General features: G+C 32.2%; 1 protein-coding gene and 1 long non-coding RNA gene across 4 annotated transcripts; both read left to right on the forward strand.

Annotated features, from left to right (window-relative positions):
• Positions 1–315: 315 nt before the first annotated feature.
• Positions 316–5,113, forward strand: LOC107903843 (cysteine-rich receptor-like protein kinase 2). Of its 2 annotated transcripts, none has more exons than XM_016830011.2 (8): positions 316–629; positions 2,333–3,135; positions 3,271–3,381; positions 3,507–3,646; positions 3,729–3,939; positions 4,032–4,266; positions 4,358–4,508; positions 4,603–5,113. In XM_016830011.2, the coding sequence occupies exons 2-8, from the start codon at positions 2,385–2,387 to the stop codon at positions 4,945–4,947; spliced, it is 1,944 nt and encodes a 647-aa protein (XP_016685500.1). In that variant the 5' UTR covers positions 316–629; positions 2,333–2,384; the 3' UTR covers positions 4,948–5,113. The 2 variants fall into 2 exon arrangements, with proteins under 2 accessions (XP_016685500.1, XP_016685499.1); XM_016830010.2 differs by having other exon boundaries at positions 318–629; positions 2,299–3,135.
• A 3,359-nt stretch (positions 5,114–8,472) lies between these two features.
• LOC107903842 (uncharacterized) lies at positions 8,473–10,953 on the forward strand. Of its 2 annotated transcripts, none has more exons than XR_001685983.2 (3): positions 8,473–8,857; positions 8,982–9,170; positions 10,406–10,953. It is a non-coding gene; the product is annotated as an uncharacterized lncRNA (long non-coding RNA). The 2 variants fall into 2 exon arrangements; XR_001685984.2 differs by having other exon boundaries at positions 8,525–8,816.
• Positions 10,954–16,097: the final 5,144 nt, after the last annotated feature.

The following is a 16,097-nucleotide window of genomic DNA, read 5'->3' on the forward strand; positions in this document are numbered from 1 at the left end:
TTAAGCATTTACTCATTTTGTGTGTGTTCTTTTAATTGTTTTGAACGTTTCAAACGGATTAGTGAAGTTGGGAAGTAAATTCCTCCCCGAAACAACCTAATTTATCATGTTAAAGTCTAAGCCTGTAAAAATTGAAAACATAAAATCACATGCTTTATAGTTAATGTTTAATAAAATATTTGGATTCAATCAGGATAAATAAAATGACACTAGATTAACCTACGATTAAGGTTTTTTTTTTTTTAATTTGATTGATAGTGATGTGCTTAGAGTCCAAGGGTAGGTAATAAATTGAAACACTGGGTACCGCGTTCCGATTTATTTTTCATTTTTTAATTGTTTAATTGCTGAGATTCTTTGTTTCAACGACTTCGTTCATCCTTCCTATTAACAAAGGAAGTGGCGCAGCCTTCCTTTGAAACTTTTACACAGATTTCCATTTCCATTCCTTACTTTGACTGTCTCTCCCCTTCTATCTTCTTCAATATTTATTCAGTCCATCTCTTTGTATTGCATTTTTTCCTTTAAACCTGTTGCTTTTCTCTGTAATTCTTTTTCCGAAAGGGTTTTGTTCTTCGTTTCTGCAACTCAAATCGGTCGTCTTCCGATTCCATGGCAGATAAACTAAGGTATCAATAAGATCCTTTGTTTTTTTTTCTTTTTCCTTTTACTTTCAACTCTGTTTAGTTTCTGGGTCTTAATTGATTTTGGAAGATAACAAGAAAAGAGAAGTGTAGTGATAAATTGAAGTTTCTTCAGATTTTCCTCAGATTTTCCCTCTTTTTTGTTTTGTGTGATTAAAGGGGCGAAAGCAAAAAAAAATTGAAAGATCAAAATATAATTTTACTATTCTATTAACTTAATACTTTTTCAATTTTAAGGGACTAAATCTGGAAGTTTACCAATTTTTGGGATAAAGGATCCTGCATCTATAATTGAGCCTTATAGCTTTCATAAATTTTGTTGATTGATGCTTTAAAATTTAAAGGTTTACATATAAAACTAAAATTAAGTTGATAAGTTTTTATTTGCTTAATTTCATCAATGAAATCTTTTAGTAATCTAACGATTTTCGACAGTTGATTCGAGCCTGCTGATCCAAACTCATTTTATCCAATTACTGAACCGATTGAACTCTAGATACACTTCAATGTAAACCTGCAATTAATACTGAAAATAATAATTTTATTTAAAAAAACTTTAATTTCGATTTTATTTTAATATTTCAATTATAATTTACTATATCTACGCATTAAATTGTTTCGATATTTTATTAAAATTAATTGTTTCGCTTCAATAATAATCGGATTCCATTCATATTGTTGAACTGTTAGATATATATATATATATATATATAATAGTCGTTCCTTTAATAATTTCCCAATATTAATTTCTTTAGAATAATTAATTAATTTCTCAATACATGTTCAAATGTGAAACCCTGAAAGTTCCTGTATTGTTGTTTACAACTGGGTTTGAACGCCAATTCAGGACATTGCCATTTTTGACTTTCGGTGATGTAGAACCTTTTATAAATGTTGACACGTTTTCAATCATAATCGCTTTCTTTTCTCATTTTCTACCCTCTTCCATGACTATCATCTCATATTTTTCTAGAAAATTTTAAAATAATTTCTCTTAGACGTCGGGTTATTTGCTAATGTTTAAATGTTGTCCAAAATTTAAGAGAGTTTGGATAAAGATATTAGACCTAAAAAATAAGTTTAGGTAAAAAATTAATCCCGATTAAAATATAAAATAAGTTTTGGCTTTAACATTTAAGATCCAAGTCCAACTTGACTCATTTTAAAGTTTATAATATTTTATATTATGTTATTTTTATATATTATGTAATTTATAACATATTAAAAATATTAATCTACACTAAATATATAATATTACTCTAATGTAAACATTAAAATAATGTTACAATGATTATATAAAAATTTCAATAAATATAAAATACAAAATTATTAAATATAAAAATAGTACAATATAAATATTTTTAAAAAAATTAAAAATAATATGAGTGAACCTAAAATAAGATTGAGTTAATTTTTTGTAAATATGATGAATTTGATTGTGAACAAAATTTTAAACTCATATTTAGGTTGGATCAAGTTTGGACAAGTATAAAGTATGTTAATATCATATTTAGGCTGGCCCATAAGCACTTCTAATTATAGGATACTTATACTCTAATCCAATTAATTAAATATAAAATATTTGTTTTTTTTTTAATATCAAGTGGGACAAGAAAATGGGAATTTGCATAATCAATTTCATTATCTTTTCCAGGTTTAATGTAACTTGAACCAATTTCTTGCAACAGAAGTCGGAAATAGTTTAGCCACTCCAGAATCGGCGTTCTGGTCCAAAAGAAAATGAATAGAAGGGCTCAATATGCTTTCATGGTTCTTATGATCGGATCTATAGCATCATTCCAAGGAGTTGTAGGCGATGCAAGAGCTCAAGTACTGAACATGACATGTAGCTCTCAAAACGAGAACAATAGAACCCTTTTTGTTCCCAATTTCATTTCTTTAATGGAAACCATCAGTGACCTTATGCGTCAATTTGGTTTCGGAACCGCGGTTTCTGGTTCAGGGCCTGATGCTAACTATGGTCTAGCTCAGTGCTATGGTGATCTATCTTTGCTTGACTGTCCATTGTGCTACGCCGAGGCACGTACGGTTCTTCCTCAATGCTATCCGTATAATGGTGGTCGAGTTTTCCTTGACGGCTGCTTCATGAGATCTGCGAATTATAGCTTCTATGACGAGTACTTGGGACCTACTGACATGGTTTTGTGCGGGAATGCAAGCCACAAGGGATCGAACTTTCAAGCATCAGCAAGACAAGCTGTGTCGCACGCGGTGGCTTCTGCATTGGGAAACAGAGGCTATGGTAAGGCTTCGGTGGCGATTTCGGGAACAAATGAGACGGCTCATGTTCTGGTCGATTGCTGGAGGTCATTGAACCAGAGTTCTTGCCAAGCATGTTTCGATGATGCATCGGCAGCGATGTTAAGGTGCTTGCCATGGTCAGAGGGACGGGCACTCTACACTGGCTGCTTCATGAGATACTCCAACATAGATTTCATCAATAAAGAACCTTCAAATGGAATTTCAAGAGGTAAAAGAATTTCAGCTTCTTTATCATCTTCCGCACATTAAAATGTTAGTTAATTATATCCGAGTAGGGCTGGCAATGGGGGAAGACGTTCCCAAATTCGTTACATGACTTGTTTTTGTATTCATGAATTTGCAGGAACCATTATTATTATAGTAATTTCTGCTGTCAGTTCCCTGGTTGTTTTAGCTGTTATTGTAGCTATTGGAGTTTATATCAGGAAGCGCAGATACATACAAAAGAAAAGAGGTAAAAAGCTTATTTACCAAATCAGATGTTTAGCTCGGTTTGTTCATGTAGTCACCTCGATCATAGGATCTGAATTCTGACATCTGCAACTTCTTTATGTTGCCTAAAATGTTTCCAAATTCCAGGTTCAAATGATGCAGAAAAGTGGGTGAAAGTACTTCGTGATAGTAACTTAAATTTCAAGTACTCTACAGTAGAGAAGGCTACAGGATCGTTCAATGAGGCGAACAAGCTTGGACAAGGAGGATTCGGGACAGTTTATAAGGTAGTTTTCCCACTGATGTTTAGTGCTCTTGTTCAGCATTTAACCGGTATGAATTGGGCGATGATTCATTTTTCATCTGTAGGGTGCTCTACCTGATGGAAGAGAGATAGCTGTCAAGAGACTTTTCTATAACAATCGACACCGAGCTGCAGATTTCTACAATGAAGTCAACATAATAAGCAGTGTGGAGCATAAAAACCTGGTGAGATTGTTGGGATGTAGTTGTTCCGGACCCGAAAGTCTTCTCATCTACGAATTCCTCCCTAACAAGAGCCTTGATCATTTCATCTTTGGTAAACACTGACACTTCCAATATCAATATCAATGCTTCAATTGATACCGATATATCACTAACAGTTTTTTGCCCTTTCAAAAACATAAACAGATCCAAGCAGAGGTAAAGAACTTACCTGGGAAAAGAGATACCAAATTATCATCGGGACCGTAGAAGGTTTAGTCTATCTTCATGAAAACCCCACGAACAAAATCATTCATAGGGATATAAAAGCTAGCAATATCTTGTTGGATTTAAAGTTCCGCGCCAAAATCGCTGATTTCGGGTTGGCAAGATCTTTCGAGGAAGATAAGAGCCATATCAGCACTGCCATTGCCGGAACACTGTAAGCATCATCTTCTTTCTGTTCGTTCTAGACACGATTTGCTGTTTAGCATAACCGAAAGTTTCTTATATTCTACTTTTATGATGCACAGAGGATACATGGCACCAGAATACCTAGCCAATGGCCAGTTAACGGACAAGGCCGATGTCTATAGTTTCGGAGTGCTGTTACTAGAGATCATAACCGGAAAGCAAAACAACAGAAGCAAAGACACGGATTACTCAGACAGTATAATTGCAGTTGTAAGCTTTAGACAGTCCCTCTTTCTATAATTTTCCCAGACGAAACACCAGTGATTTCCTTCTTTTTTTTTGTGTGTGTGTGTTGATCGAACAGGCATGGAATCACTTTCAATCAGGGACTGCGGAGGAGATTTATGATCCAAATATAAGGTTAAATGAAAACAGCCAAAGTAGCAATACGAAGAATCAGGTTTACAGAGTATTGCATATCGCACTTCTTTGCACCCAAGAGGTTCGATCACTAAGACCATCAATGTCGAAGGTACTACAGATGCTAACAAAGAAAGAGGAAGACCTCCCTGCACCAACGACTCCTCCATTCATGGATGAAAAGACAATGGAATTCAACGATATGAGCGAGAATGAGTTTTATCCGCTGAATGCAGGTGGGACTGATTCAATCGCCACCGTGGCTCACAGTTCCTTTTACGCAAGATGAAGGTGGATTGGATTATACGGTAATATTGGTGAGGGAAAAGCTTTGAAAGAATTCCATGTAGTTAGGTGGAATGATAGAGTTATGGTCGAAATGCAGAATGACATCAAATTATTGTATAATGTGTAAAATATATAGACTTAAGTTTGAAAATTTTTTGTTGATCTTAGACCGCCGTTCTTTTTCTTTTATTCGCATTTATCCCAATAACTGTCATCAACGAAAGCAAATCCAGCACCAATTTCCACTTTCTATATCCCCATTAATGTAACGATGAAAATAAGAAATCCCGCACTTTATAACTTAGCTACATAACCTTGTTGACAACTCAAAATTCTGATTCCTCATCGTTTTTTTTTAAATCCCTCAAACTTGTAAGAAAAAAAAACAATTAAACTCTAGTACTTAAATTAACAAAATATATCAAAAAAGTTCTATGACCTTAACTTTAACAGTCAAGGTCTCTGTTTTTCTTTATTATTATTAATACCACATGTTGTAACATGTGACAGCAAAATAATAAATATTAATAATATTTATAAAAATATAGAAAAAATTTAGAAAATTTTAAAATTTTTAAAAATTATAAAATTACGATAAAATATAGAAAATTTATTTAAAAATATAGAAAGATTATAAATTTTAAGTTTTATTTCTGCCACGTGTCACACCATTGTTGTGACACATGGTGTAAAATGATAAAAATTTATTAAAATTAATAAAAAATCATAAAAGTTATAAAATATATTACAAAATATAAAAATATAGAAAATTATTTAAAATTATAAAAAAATATGTAGAAATTAGTCTTAGTTTCACTTTGCTTCTATTTTTATTTTATTTTTTTCAATTTTCACTTTTGCTGGCTTTGATATTTTATTCTCTTTGCCTTGCTTGTTGGTTTTAAATATTGATTGTTGATTTTCTCGTACATTTCCTTTTGTTTCAAAAGCAAGAAGCTTAGACCAAGGTTTGAGTTCGGGTGAGGTGAAGGTTACAGAGGTCTCTGAATGATAGAGAGGAGTGAGGATCTGTGTTGGTATTGGTTGAAAATGGTGAGTGGATTTGTGGGTGTTGGACCAGGCGAGGTTGAGTAGGTTTGTGCCTAAAGATCAAGTGGTGATAATTGTAACATCTCTAGCATCTCTAGAAGTGAAGTCAGAAATTTTTTTTATAGGGATCTGAATTAAATTGTAATTTTTATAATATTAAAAATGTAATTTCATTATTTTAACAGCCTATATCTTTATAATATTTAAAAGATTAAATTAAATTTTTATTATTTTTAAGGAGAGTTAAAGTGTAATTTTATTAAAGGGTCTAAATAGAAAATTTTTCATTTTAAGGGGAGTCGGGGCCTTTGCCAACCCCCTAGCTACACCCCTAAACACCCCTTAAGATGAAAATACTATTATTTCAAGATTTGCACGTGTTAGAACCTTCAAAATAAATAAAATAGAAATTATTAGTATTAGTAGAGAAGATAGTTGAATAACATAGGAAATTAAAAAGACTTTTGAATTGAGAGAAATTAATTTGAGGTATTGACTAAATCGTAATAGTGTGAAAATTGTTGAGACAAAAGTATAAGAATTAAAAATAAGAATGATTAGATTGAAGTGAAGGGAAAAAGAGGTAGGATTAGAAGTGCAAGTTAACCAAGAGAATGTTATGAAGTGTGGATGAAATTGAAATATTTTTAATATTTAAATATTTAATTAAATAGATTTTTGTTATAGAAGGGTTTAGAAATTTCTTCCATCATCATCATCCATTTTCATGTCACCTTTCATCTCCATTTTTAGTCAATATTTTATTTTGTTTCATTTTAGTCCTTTCCACCATTTCCAACCATGTCAAGCTTAAAAACTTCAAATTCTTCCTTAGATTTATAGTGAAATCAATAGAGTAACCTAATAGCAAACTGAGTTTCTTGTAAAGTTAACTAGTGTCCACATTGGAGGAGAGAGAAAAGTGACGTTAAGGATTTGGGTAAAGTTCAAGTTAAGGATGGTGGGGTTTCTTTAAGGATTTCATGTTTATTTTATTAAAAGTGCATGAAAATGATATGTAAATATGGTTTTGATATTAAATCTTTTATATTTGTGACATGTTAATGAAAAGAAAGAGAAGAGATGTGGCCAACAAGATCTTGATAAGGGAAAAGAAGTAACAAAGGAGTGAATGAAGAAGAAAGAAGCTCATCCAAGCACTTGATTGTAAGTATTTCAAGAATTTTACTTTACCTAACTTAACCAAAGTGTAAGTCATATTAAAATGGTTATATGATTAATTTGTATGTGAATATGTCGATATATATATAAAGTTTATGTCTGAAGTGAAAATATAAATTGGATTTTAATAACAAAATGAATATATTTGGCATATTGAAATAATAATAAGAAGGGACTAAATTGTAAAGTGTACAAAATCAGACATGTGAACTAAAGTATTGATAAACATAGTTTGAATGAAGTGTGATGTATTAGTGAATAGAAAAAAAGTAATATTATAGTGAAATTATAGAGTATAATAAATTTTCATGTTAATAAAGACTAAGGGTGAGTTTGGATGGGCGGTGTGTTTACCCGCGGTTAGTGTAAAAACAGCGGTGGCAGTGAGATTAGATATTGTAGTGATACTGTAGCGTGAGACAAAAAGTAAGCTAAATGCACCGCATTGCACCCAATCGCCCATCCAAACCCACCCTAAATTGTAAAAGGTAGTAAAGTTTAAACTATTTTTACTTATAGAGTAAATATAGTGAATTTAACGTATAAATATACATGTAGACAATATGTGAACTAGTAGGATATAAATTACATGCCATTAGAAAATTTTCATGCGCGCTAGTGATAGTGCACTCTAGTGATTAATAAAATACATAGTTCACTAAGTAAAAGATCCGATAGCACTTAATTTGGTTTCCAAACTCATGAAAGATCGAGTTGCCATGGAATACTTCCAGACATTGTTGAGCATGATGAAAATAAATTGAGTTGATTAATAAAATTATCCTAGCCTATTTTATGTTGATTGTTTTTGTTTCTAAAGCCATTCATTCATACATTTAGATAATTTGCATTTAGATTAAAATTGTATAAGGGATCAATATTTGCATCTAGTTAATTTCACTTAGTTTAAACACCATCATTCAAATTACTAAGTTTTTATATCAAATTGTGAATTTATAATTTTACAAAGAATTGATTAACATACATAGTCCCTGTAGAGACGATAATCCATTTTACTTACTTATTACTTGAACGACTGTGTACACTTACACAAACCATGTTGCACGTTCATTGTGTGACACGCCTAAATCTTAAGTGGATGACGGACTATGTATGCGTGACTCGTACACTTTGATGTAAGTAAAAGTTTGAGTTTGAATAGATAAAAAACCAAAAACTAGTGTGTTATGTGTACAACTTCTATAGTATGTAACTGGAAATACAAAAATATATAGGGGGCGTTTGGTTGGGGGAATAGGCATGCATTCCCTCTATTCTGCGGGCCCACCACCAAACGGGCGTTTGGTTGCTCGTAATGCTATTACGGCCCGATTCGGTTACGGGGCTATTACCTCCATTGGCTGTAATAGCCATTCCCCTCGTGAAGCGGCGATTAGGGATTCTGCCCTTGTTTCCTATTTTCTATTCCATTCTCTGCCCTTAAATTCTGCTTCCGTCCCATCGATCCTCTGACATTTCCCTTCCAGGGGTAATTTCCCTTTCCCTTCCATCGATTTCTACTTCTTCTTCTCGTACGATTCTTTTCTTCTCGTTCGTTTCTTAAAATCGATTTTTCCCTTCCAATGATTTCTGCTTCTTTTCTTCATTTTATCAAGAACGAAAAACCGATTTCCAGAGGTAATGTATTTTCACTCTTTGCTTAAAACCGATTTCCAAAGGTAATTTTGAGTTCTGTTTATTTGCATTTCTTGAAATTTTTTGGAGTTCATGTTTTGGTTTCTGTATTAAGTTGGATTGTTTAAAACCTTGCTGGCTTTCAGTATACTGCTCTTCTTTTGATAGGAACAAGTACCAATTGGCTCTGCAGAGGTTCGGGTTATTTTCAGCAGTGGTAGTGGTCGTGTTGCTGGATGTATGGTAACAGAGGGAAAGATAGTGGATGGTTGTGGCATCCGTGTCATTCGAAATGGTCGCACAGTCCATGTCGGTGTTCTTGATTCGTTGCGAAGGGTTAAGGAAATTGTTAAAGAGGTATACTATTGATTGATAGTACCGTTTTTTTTCTTTGTTCACATTTCTATCATCAGCTCTCTTTAGTATGAAATTTTAATGCATGCTGACTCTTCCAGTAAACTTTTTCATGTCTTTCTCATATGTATCTGCTAGCATATTGGCTACTACAGATAAGTATGTGAATATTATCTAATAATTGTGCTTGGGAGGATTTGATAGATTTGATATGCTGCCTAGTAATTTGACATAAAGATGAAAGAAAAAAAAAATCAAAATAATGGATAAAATTGCATATAAAGAGATCCGCAACCAGAAGTTTCTATGTTGAATATTTAGATGAGAGATCATTATATATTTGATTAATAATAAGTCAAGTTTAGCTAAGCAGTAGGATGAACAAAATATTGAATTCTTTGTACTTGTTTCCAACTTGGACTATATGAAGTGTGGTAAGGTTTGTTTTGTAAAGATAGCAACCTGCATTGACGATTTTCTTGGAAGCTGGGTGATCCTCAACTGAAATTTTGAATGATAGACTGAACTTATGTTCATCTTTGATTGCCTTTGTGGTTGGAAGTGTTTTGCCTTCGAGTGTACTTTTGGATCCTTTCCCCAACCAAAAAAAGTGTTTTTTTAAATTTATTTTAGTATGAATGGTATGATTAACAATTAGGAATTTTCTTAAATTTAAAAAGTGTTTTTTTAAATCTATTTTCTTTACTATACTTTCTATAATAATTAGGAATTTTCAGTTTCACGGGATGCCAAGGATAGATTTTGATTATAGTATATATATTGTAGCAACAGTAGAGGCATCTAATTGTAGTGGGCTTCTTCTGTTCATTTGTCTGATGAAATGGTTCTAATTCAATGCCTTGGAACATCTTTTGATCTTAGTATTTTACTTGTCAGTGACCCGATCTTTGTCCTGATTTTTGTTATGTAAGATTCAGTGGCATTGCTTTTAATGCCTTTGCCTTGGTTTTGTTAATCTTTTTCATTATGTTAAGAAATGTTTATGGAAGTTACTTCTGTTACAGGAAGTTTAATGTTTGGTAAAGTTGGATTGTGGTCTTGTACTTCTAGATCATGTTTGAAGATGTTTTTTCGAGAGAGACTAGGTCAATTATCATGCAAAATGGCTATATCAGCATCAATATCTTCAGCTTTCTTACTAAAATTGTATGGTTGATAATTTAGGGGATGCGGGAATTCTCCTTGGTTTCATATTTAGTTGATAATTTTGTGGACAGGTAAATGTTGGTTTGGAGTGTGGTATGGGAGTGGAAGATTATGATTGATGGCAGGAAGGAGATATTCTTGAGGCCTTCAACATTGTTCAAAAGAAGCGAACACTTGAAGAGGCATCTGCTTCAATGGCAGCCGCACTGGAAGGAGTAGGAGTTGAGTTGTAGAATGGCACTGGCTTCAAAACTCAGATCATTTGGTTTTCTTGATGGAATCAAAATTTTCATGAAAGGGGCAAACCACCATGTAGTGTGTCTACTGCTGCTTTGGCCATTGCTCAATGTGCATTGATATAAGAGATTTTGCCTCATGCAACTTATTTTGGAATGCAGCATGTTGAGGTTTGTAGACATGCAGATTTTTGCCATTGTTGTTTTATTTTTATTTAATGTATGTTGTATATATTAACATCTCATTCCAGCTTTGCATTTGGAAAGACTGGATAGTTAGTTACATATTCCACAGGATTCATTGTAGAAAATACCTTGGAACATTTAACCCAAAATGGGGAAAAAGGAATATAGTTGGATAAGTGTGGGATAATGTCTTGAAACTTGCTGGGACAATCTGATGCATTTTCTCATCCTGTGAATTTGTATTTGTAAGCAAAGTTTAAAAAGAAAAGACAGGATTTAACCATCAGTCGTGAACTGGTGGCTCATCTCATTTTGGTACTATATCGATGGGTAAATATATTTTTTAGTCCCTATTTTTGGTTTTAACATTCATTTTGGTACTTATGTTTTTTATGGTCGTATTTTGTTTCATTTTGGTTTCATCATTTCAACCAATCAAGGAGGATCGGCAGTTGGTTTGAGTATAAATTATTAAATTTAAAAGGTTTTCATTTTTGTTTAAAATTATATATTTACCTCCGATTAAATAGTTCAAACAAATAAAAAAAAGTTTCTACTCAAATATATTTGTTTTTGACTCAATATTTAAATCGAAAATGTTCTTACACCAACATTATAAACTTTTTTAATATACATTTATTTGACAAATTAATTGCCAAAATATATTTTTTATGAAACATGAAATCGGGTTGTTATCTTTTTAAAAAATGTCGTATACCTTCTAAAAGAGTAAATTAATTTTTAGAAATATTTCTTTTTTGAATGAAATCTATTTTTCATCAATTTTTAAAATCTGCAAATAAAATAGACTCTAAATTTTTAGATAATATGCTATTTTTTATAAATATAAATATTTTTCTCACAAAATATAATTTTTTATAAATTTTATTTTCATACAAAAATTGATTTTTTCCATAAAATGATTTTTTTATTTTTTTAAATTATATTTATAGTATTATATATTATGATTTTATTAAATTCATATAAGAATATTTAATATTAAGAATTTTATTAAATTACATATTTTTATTAAATTATATTTAATAATAATTATGTTAAAATATGATTAAATTATTTATTATTTATATTAATAATCTTATTAAAATTTAATAACAATAACAATAATCATCTACCTAAAAAAATTCTACTAAGGGTATTCTAGTCATTTTAGTTTTTTTCCTTATGTTATTACAACATCATTCCATTCAACCAAACACAAGAATACTATTACAGTTCTATTCCATTCCATTCAACCAAACAATTGAATTACTATTATGCCTCTATTCCATTACAGCTCTATTCCATTACAGCGAACCAAACGTGCTCATAGACTTTTTCAGCATTTTTTGAGCACTACTTCATGTCGTTTCTAAGTAATTTCTGTCAAATTTTATACTTTTATTATAAAATAATTAATTTGAATTTAATTTATAAAAATTTTTGAATTTTATTATCTTTATAATTATTTTTCATAATTTGGGTTTTTTTGGAAGTTTTGCACAAAAAGGTGAAAAATCAACTTGACAGTCACCTTGGAAAAATTAATCGACGAGGCACCTTAGGAGCTTAAGATGATGAATGAACAACCATGGAGGAATTAAATTTTTGCTTTTCAACTTCCTCGAATCAATTGGTTCGATTTAATTTTTATCAAGAAAAGTGGACAGCTTGAAGTAGAGAAAATAGCCTGAATTAAGCAAATAAAGGAGGATGCACAAGCCCAATAGAGTAGCCCAAACCGTCTCACCTAGCTGACCTAATCAACTAATCTTGCCTAATTTTGACACTTACAAATCAGCCCTTGATCTCTTTCTAAATGTCGTTCAAACCTCTCTTTTTGTGCATTTATTTTCTAGCCACAAGCTAAAAATAGCAAAACCAATTCAACCTCTCTTTCCACCTAACATGGCTGGCCATAAGGAAGGGGATTTGGTGCTATTTCTAGCTAATGCATGTTGCCATCTCCCACTATAAATACCTCTCTTCACCTCTTCATTTTTCATCAACTTATTCATCCACATATCTCTTCATTCATCTCCATTTTTTACTCTCTTTGCCTTTCCAATTTTCTCTCTTCCCTTGTCGATTTCCCCTCTTGAAAAATAGCTAGCATGCCCCTTGGAGTAGTAGCAATCAAGTATTCGTGAAGGCTTTGGATCGACAGAACGAGTAGAAAAGAGGAGAAGCGCACTAGTCTGGCTTCGAAACATCACCAAAATTTGTTTTCTAGTTCCCTTCTCTTAATTTTTTTTTCAGTTTATGTTGGGATCATGAATATGAATACTTGTTGTGTTGATGTTCTTAAATTAATTAAAATGACTTAAATTTCATTCGTGTTAGATTAATTGCATTTTGTCCACTTAATTTATTAAAAGCATGTTTGTGTTGTTATAGGCCTTGGAAGTTTGCTCAATTAAATAAAATCATGTTTATGTTATGCTTGCATTTTAATTGTAAGGTAACAAAAGAATTAATTATTAATCAGATTGAAATTATAATTAATTGACATAGTATTTAATTGGTGCATGTTTAACCTTCTAAGGTAGTTGAGGGTTAAATTAGCGATGATATTAAATAATATTTTAAGCCTTGCATAGCTTGTAAGATTATTGTGATTAAATTGTTTCAATATAGGAATATATTGTTACCTCATTTTATCTTATACTTGATTATGAAAATTAATTAATTGTTTGAATTGACATAAAAATATGTTTAAGAGATTAATTGATTTAGTAAGTATGTATGTGCATTAGTTAACAAAAGGCCAAATTGCCATGAAATTATTCGTAACAACATGAATATAGTTTTAATAATTCTAAGTTAAAGAATAAAATTGATCTAACACATTTATGTCATATTGATTAAAACTATTTTTGTAGAAATCGTGCATTTGGAATTTTATTTTCTTACTCAGTAATTTTACTTTTCATAAATATTTCCTTTCACAGTCTCTATATATCACTTCTTTCAAATCAACATATTTTTCCTCCACCAAATTGTTTAATTTTACTTTTCATAAATATTTTCTTTCACAGTCTCTATGGGTACGACAACTCGACATTCTTGTCACTTTATTACTTGCTACAATTGCATACAATTGTACATTTCTGTTGTTCCAGTAATGTCATTCCCAACAGTGAAATTTATAGCCCAAGACATGGGTAAATGATATCCTTCATTGGCATTACATGGTTGATGAAAAGTACATGTGGCCACAAGTCATTCAACTTTGTGATAAATGACTTGATTACTATTTGATAGTAATTGACTTTTCATGAAGGAAGATGTAATAGATACCAAGAGATAAAATAGGATCATATTGGGAGAACGGGTATTATTCCAAAGAGAGTAAGGATATCCTATAAGGGTAACACACTTATGACAATGATGCGAGCTCGTATTCGTTTGTTGATTTGTGTCGTAAGGGTTCCCGTTCGAAATTAAAAAGTATCGAGAGTAACGGACTAGGTATAGGTTGAATCGAAAATGGTTATGCAAAAGGGTGTTTTGGGTGGATGAAATGGATAGGATAAGTTTTGGTTTAAGGCTGAAGAATAAACCAATATTAAATGATAATATTGACCAAATTCTTATATCAACACTTAAGATGGTTATGGAAAAGATAACAAGACTGTGACCCATTATCTACCAAGATAGGAACTAATCGGTTAGGGTAAACGCCACACTTCGAAGAAGTGATAAGTTCAAAAAGAAATAGATTGACGCCACAAGGTTTACTTGATAAGTCAATTTGAGTCAAGAAAGAACAAAGAGAGTTGAACACTCACTATATTATAAAAATTCATCAAAGGTCTAGCCCTCAAATGTTTACAAAACAACTATTTATAAACACAAAGGTGACTACTCAAATTCGACATCTATGTGTTCACACCAACATTAAATTGTTCACAACTAAACATTACAGATGGTTCTTGAATGCTTTCCCAAATCTGAATTGACACATTTCTTCCTTTATGATCGTGCATGTATTCTTAGCATGGAAGAAAGCTCAAATGCCTTGAATGGACATGTAACTTGCATGGATCATGCACCTTCAATTAATTGGACGCATTAATGATGGGTTGGTTCATGAATTGCAGCATGTGTCTTGTAAAATCGTCTTCCCCATTGTGCATACATGTTATTAATTCAATGTGCTAAATTTATGTGACAATTCCCCCCTTGGAAATTCATGAATTTATCCATGCAAGTATAGAAGCTGATTGATGCATTAACTTGTCTGAAACATCCCTTGGGTGTGAACTTGGCAGCCAACCGTTTGGTCAACGTTGGACACACTAGATGCCTTGGATTTTCACAAAAAAGGTGCTTGGAAGATTGTATTCAGCACCTTCCACAAGCATGAACGTCCTAGTGCATGAACTCCTTAAATATGGTCCATTGAATATTCAATTATGCATGCATTAGAAGCAACCAATGTGAACAACCTAGTACATATTAAAAAACACGGTGAAATGCAACAATAAAACAAAGTTTAAACACACTTTAATTTTTATGAACTTAGACAAATATTAATTATGTTAGAATTAAAAACACATAATTAAAACACATATTAATGATATTCAAACTAAGACATAATTAAAGACACATATTAATGATGTTCAAGCTAAGACATAATTAAAGACTCATATTAATGATGTTTACACTAATATAACTAAAAATGGATTAAAATCTTTATTAGAGCAGCTGAATTAATAAAGCTGAAATTAAAGCTTTGTTTAAAGCACATTGCATGGGACGCATGGAGTGAATACCCAAGCTTGATCAATTAGTCTCGTGATAGCTTCTACCCAAACTCGATCAATGAGACCCATGATGGCTTCCTTGAACTTCTTGGCTTGTGCACGAGTGATTGGCCCTATTGGCAGCTCAATTGGATCACAAGCTGTTTTGGTTGAGTCCTTGTCCATGATCGCATCATCCCCTCCCCCTTCGAAGTGATTTGTCCCCAAATCGTCCTCTATATCATAAGGAGAAAGATTAGAAACATTGAAGCTTGTTCTAACATTATACTCACCTAGGAGGTCTAGTTTGTATGAATTGTCATTAATCCTCTCCAACACTTGGAAAGGGCCACTGCCTCGAGGAAGTAACTTAGACCTTCTTTGAGCAGAGAATCTCTCATTTAGCATGTGAATCCAAACCCAATCTCTGGGTTCAAAAACTACTCGTTTGCGTCCCTTGTTGGCTTTGTGTGCATGCTGCTCGATTCTCTTCTCTATATTTTCCCTCACTTTTTGATGTAGATGCTTCATGAACTCAGCCTTCCGTTTGCCATCTACATGCACAAGTTGATTAGTAGGTAAGGGAATTAAATCTA

The sequence above is a fragment of the Gossypium hirsutum genome, chromosome D05, assembly GCF_007990345.1.
Source record: "Gossypium hirsutum isolate 1008001.06 chromosome D05, Gossypium_hirsutum_v2.1, whole genome shotgun sequence".
NCBI lineage: Eukaryota > Viridiplantae > Streptophyta > Magnoliopsida > Malvales > Malvaceae > Gossypium > Gossypium hirsutum.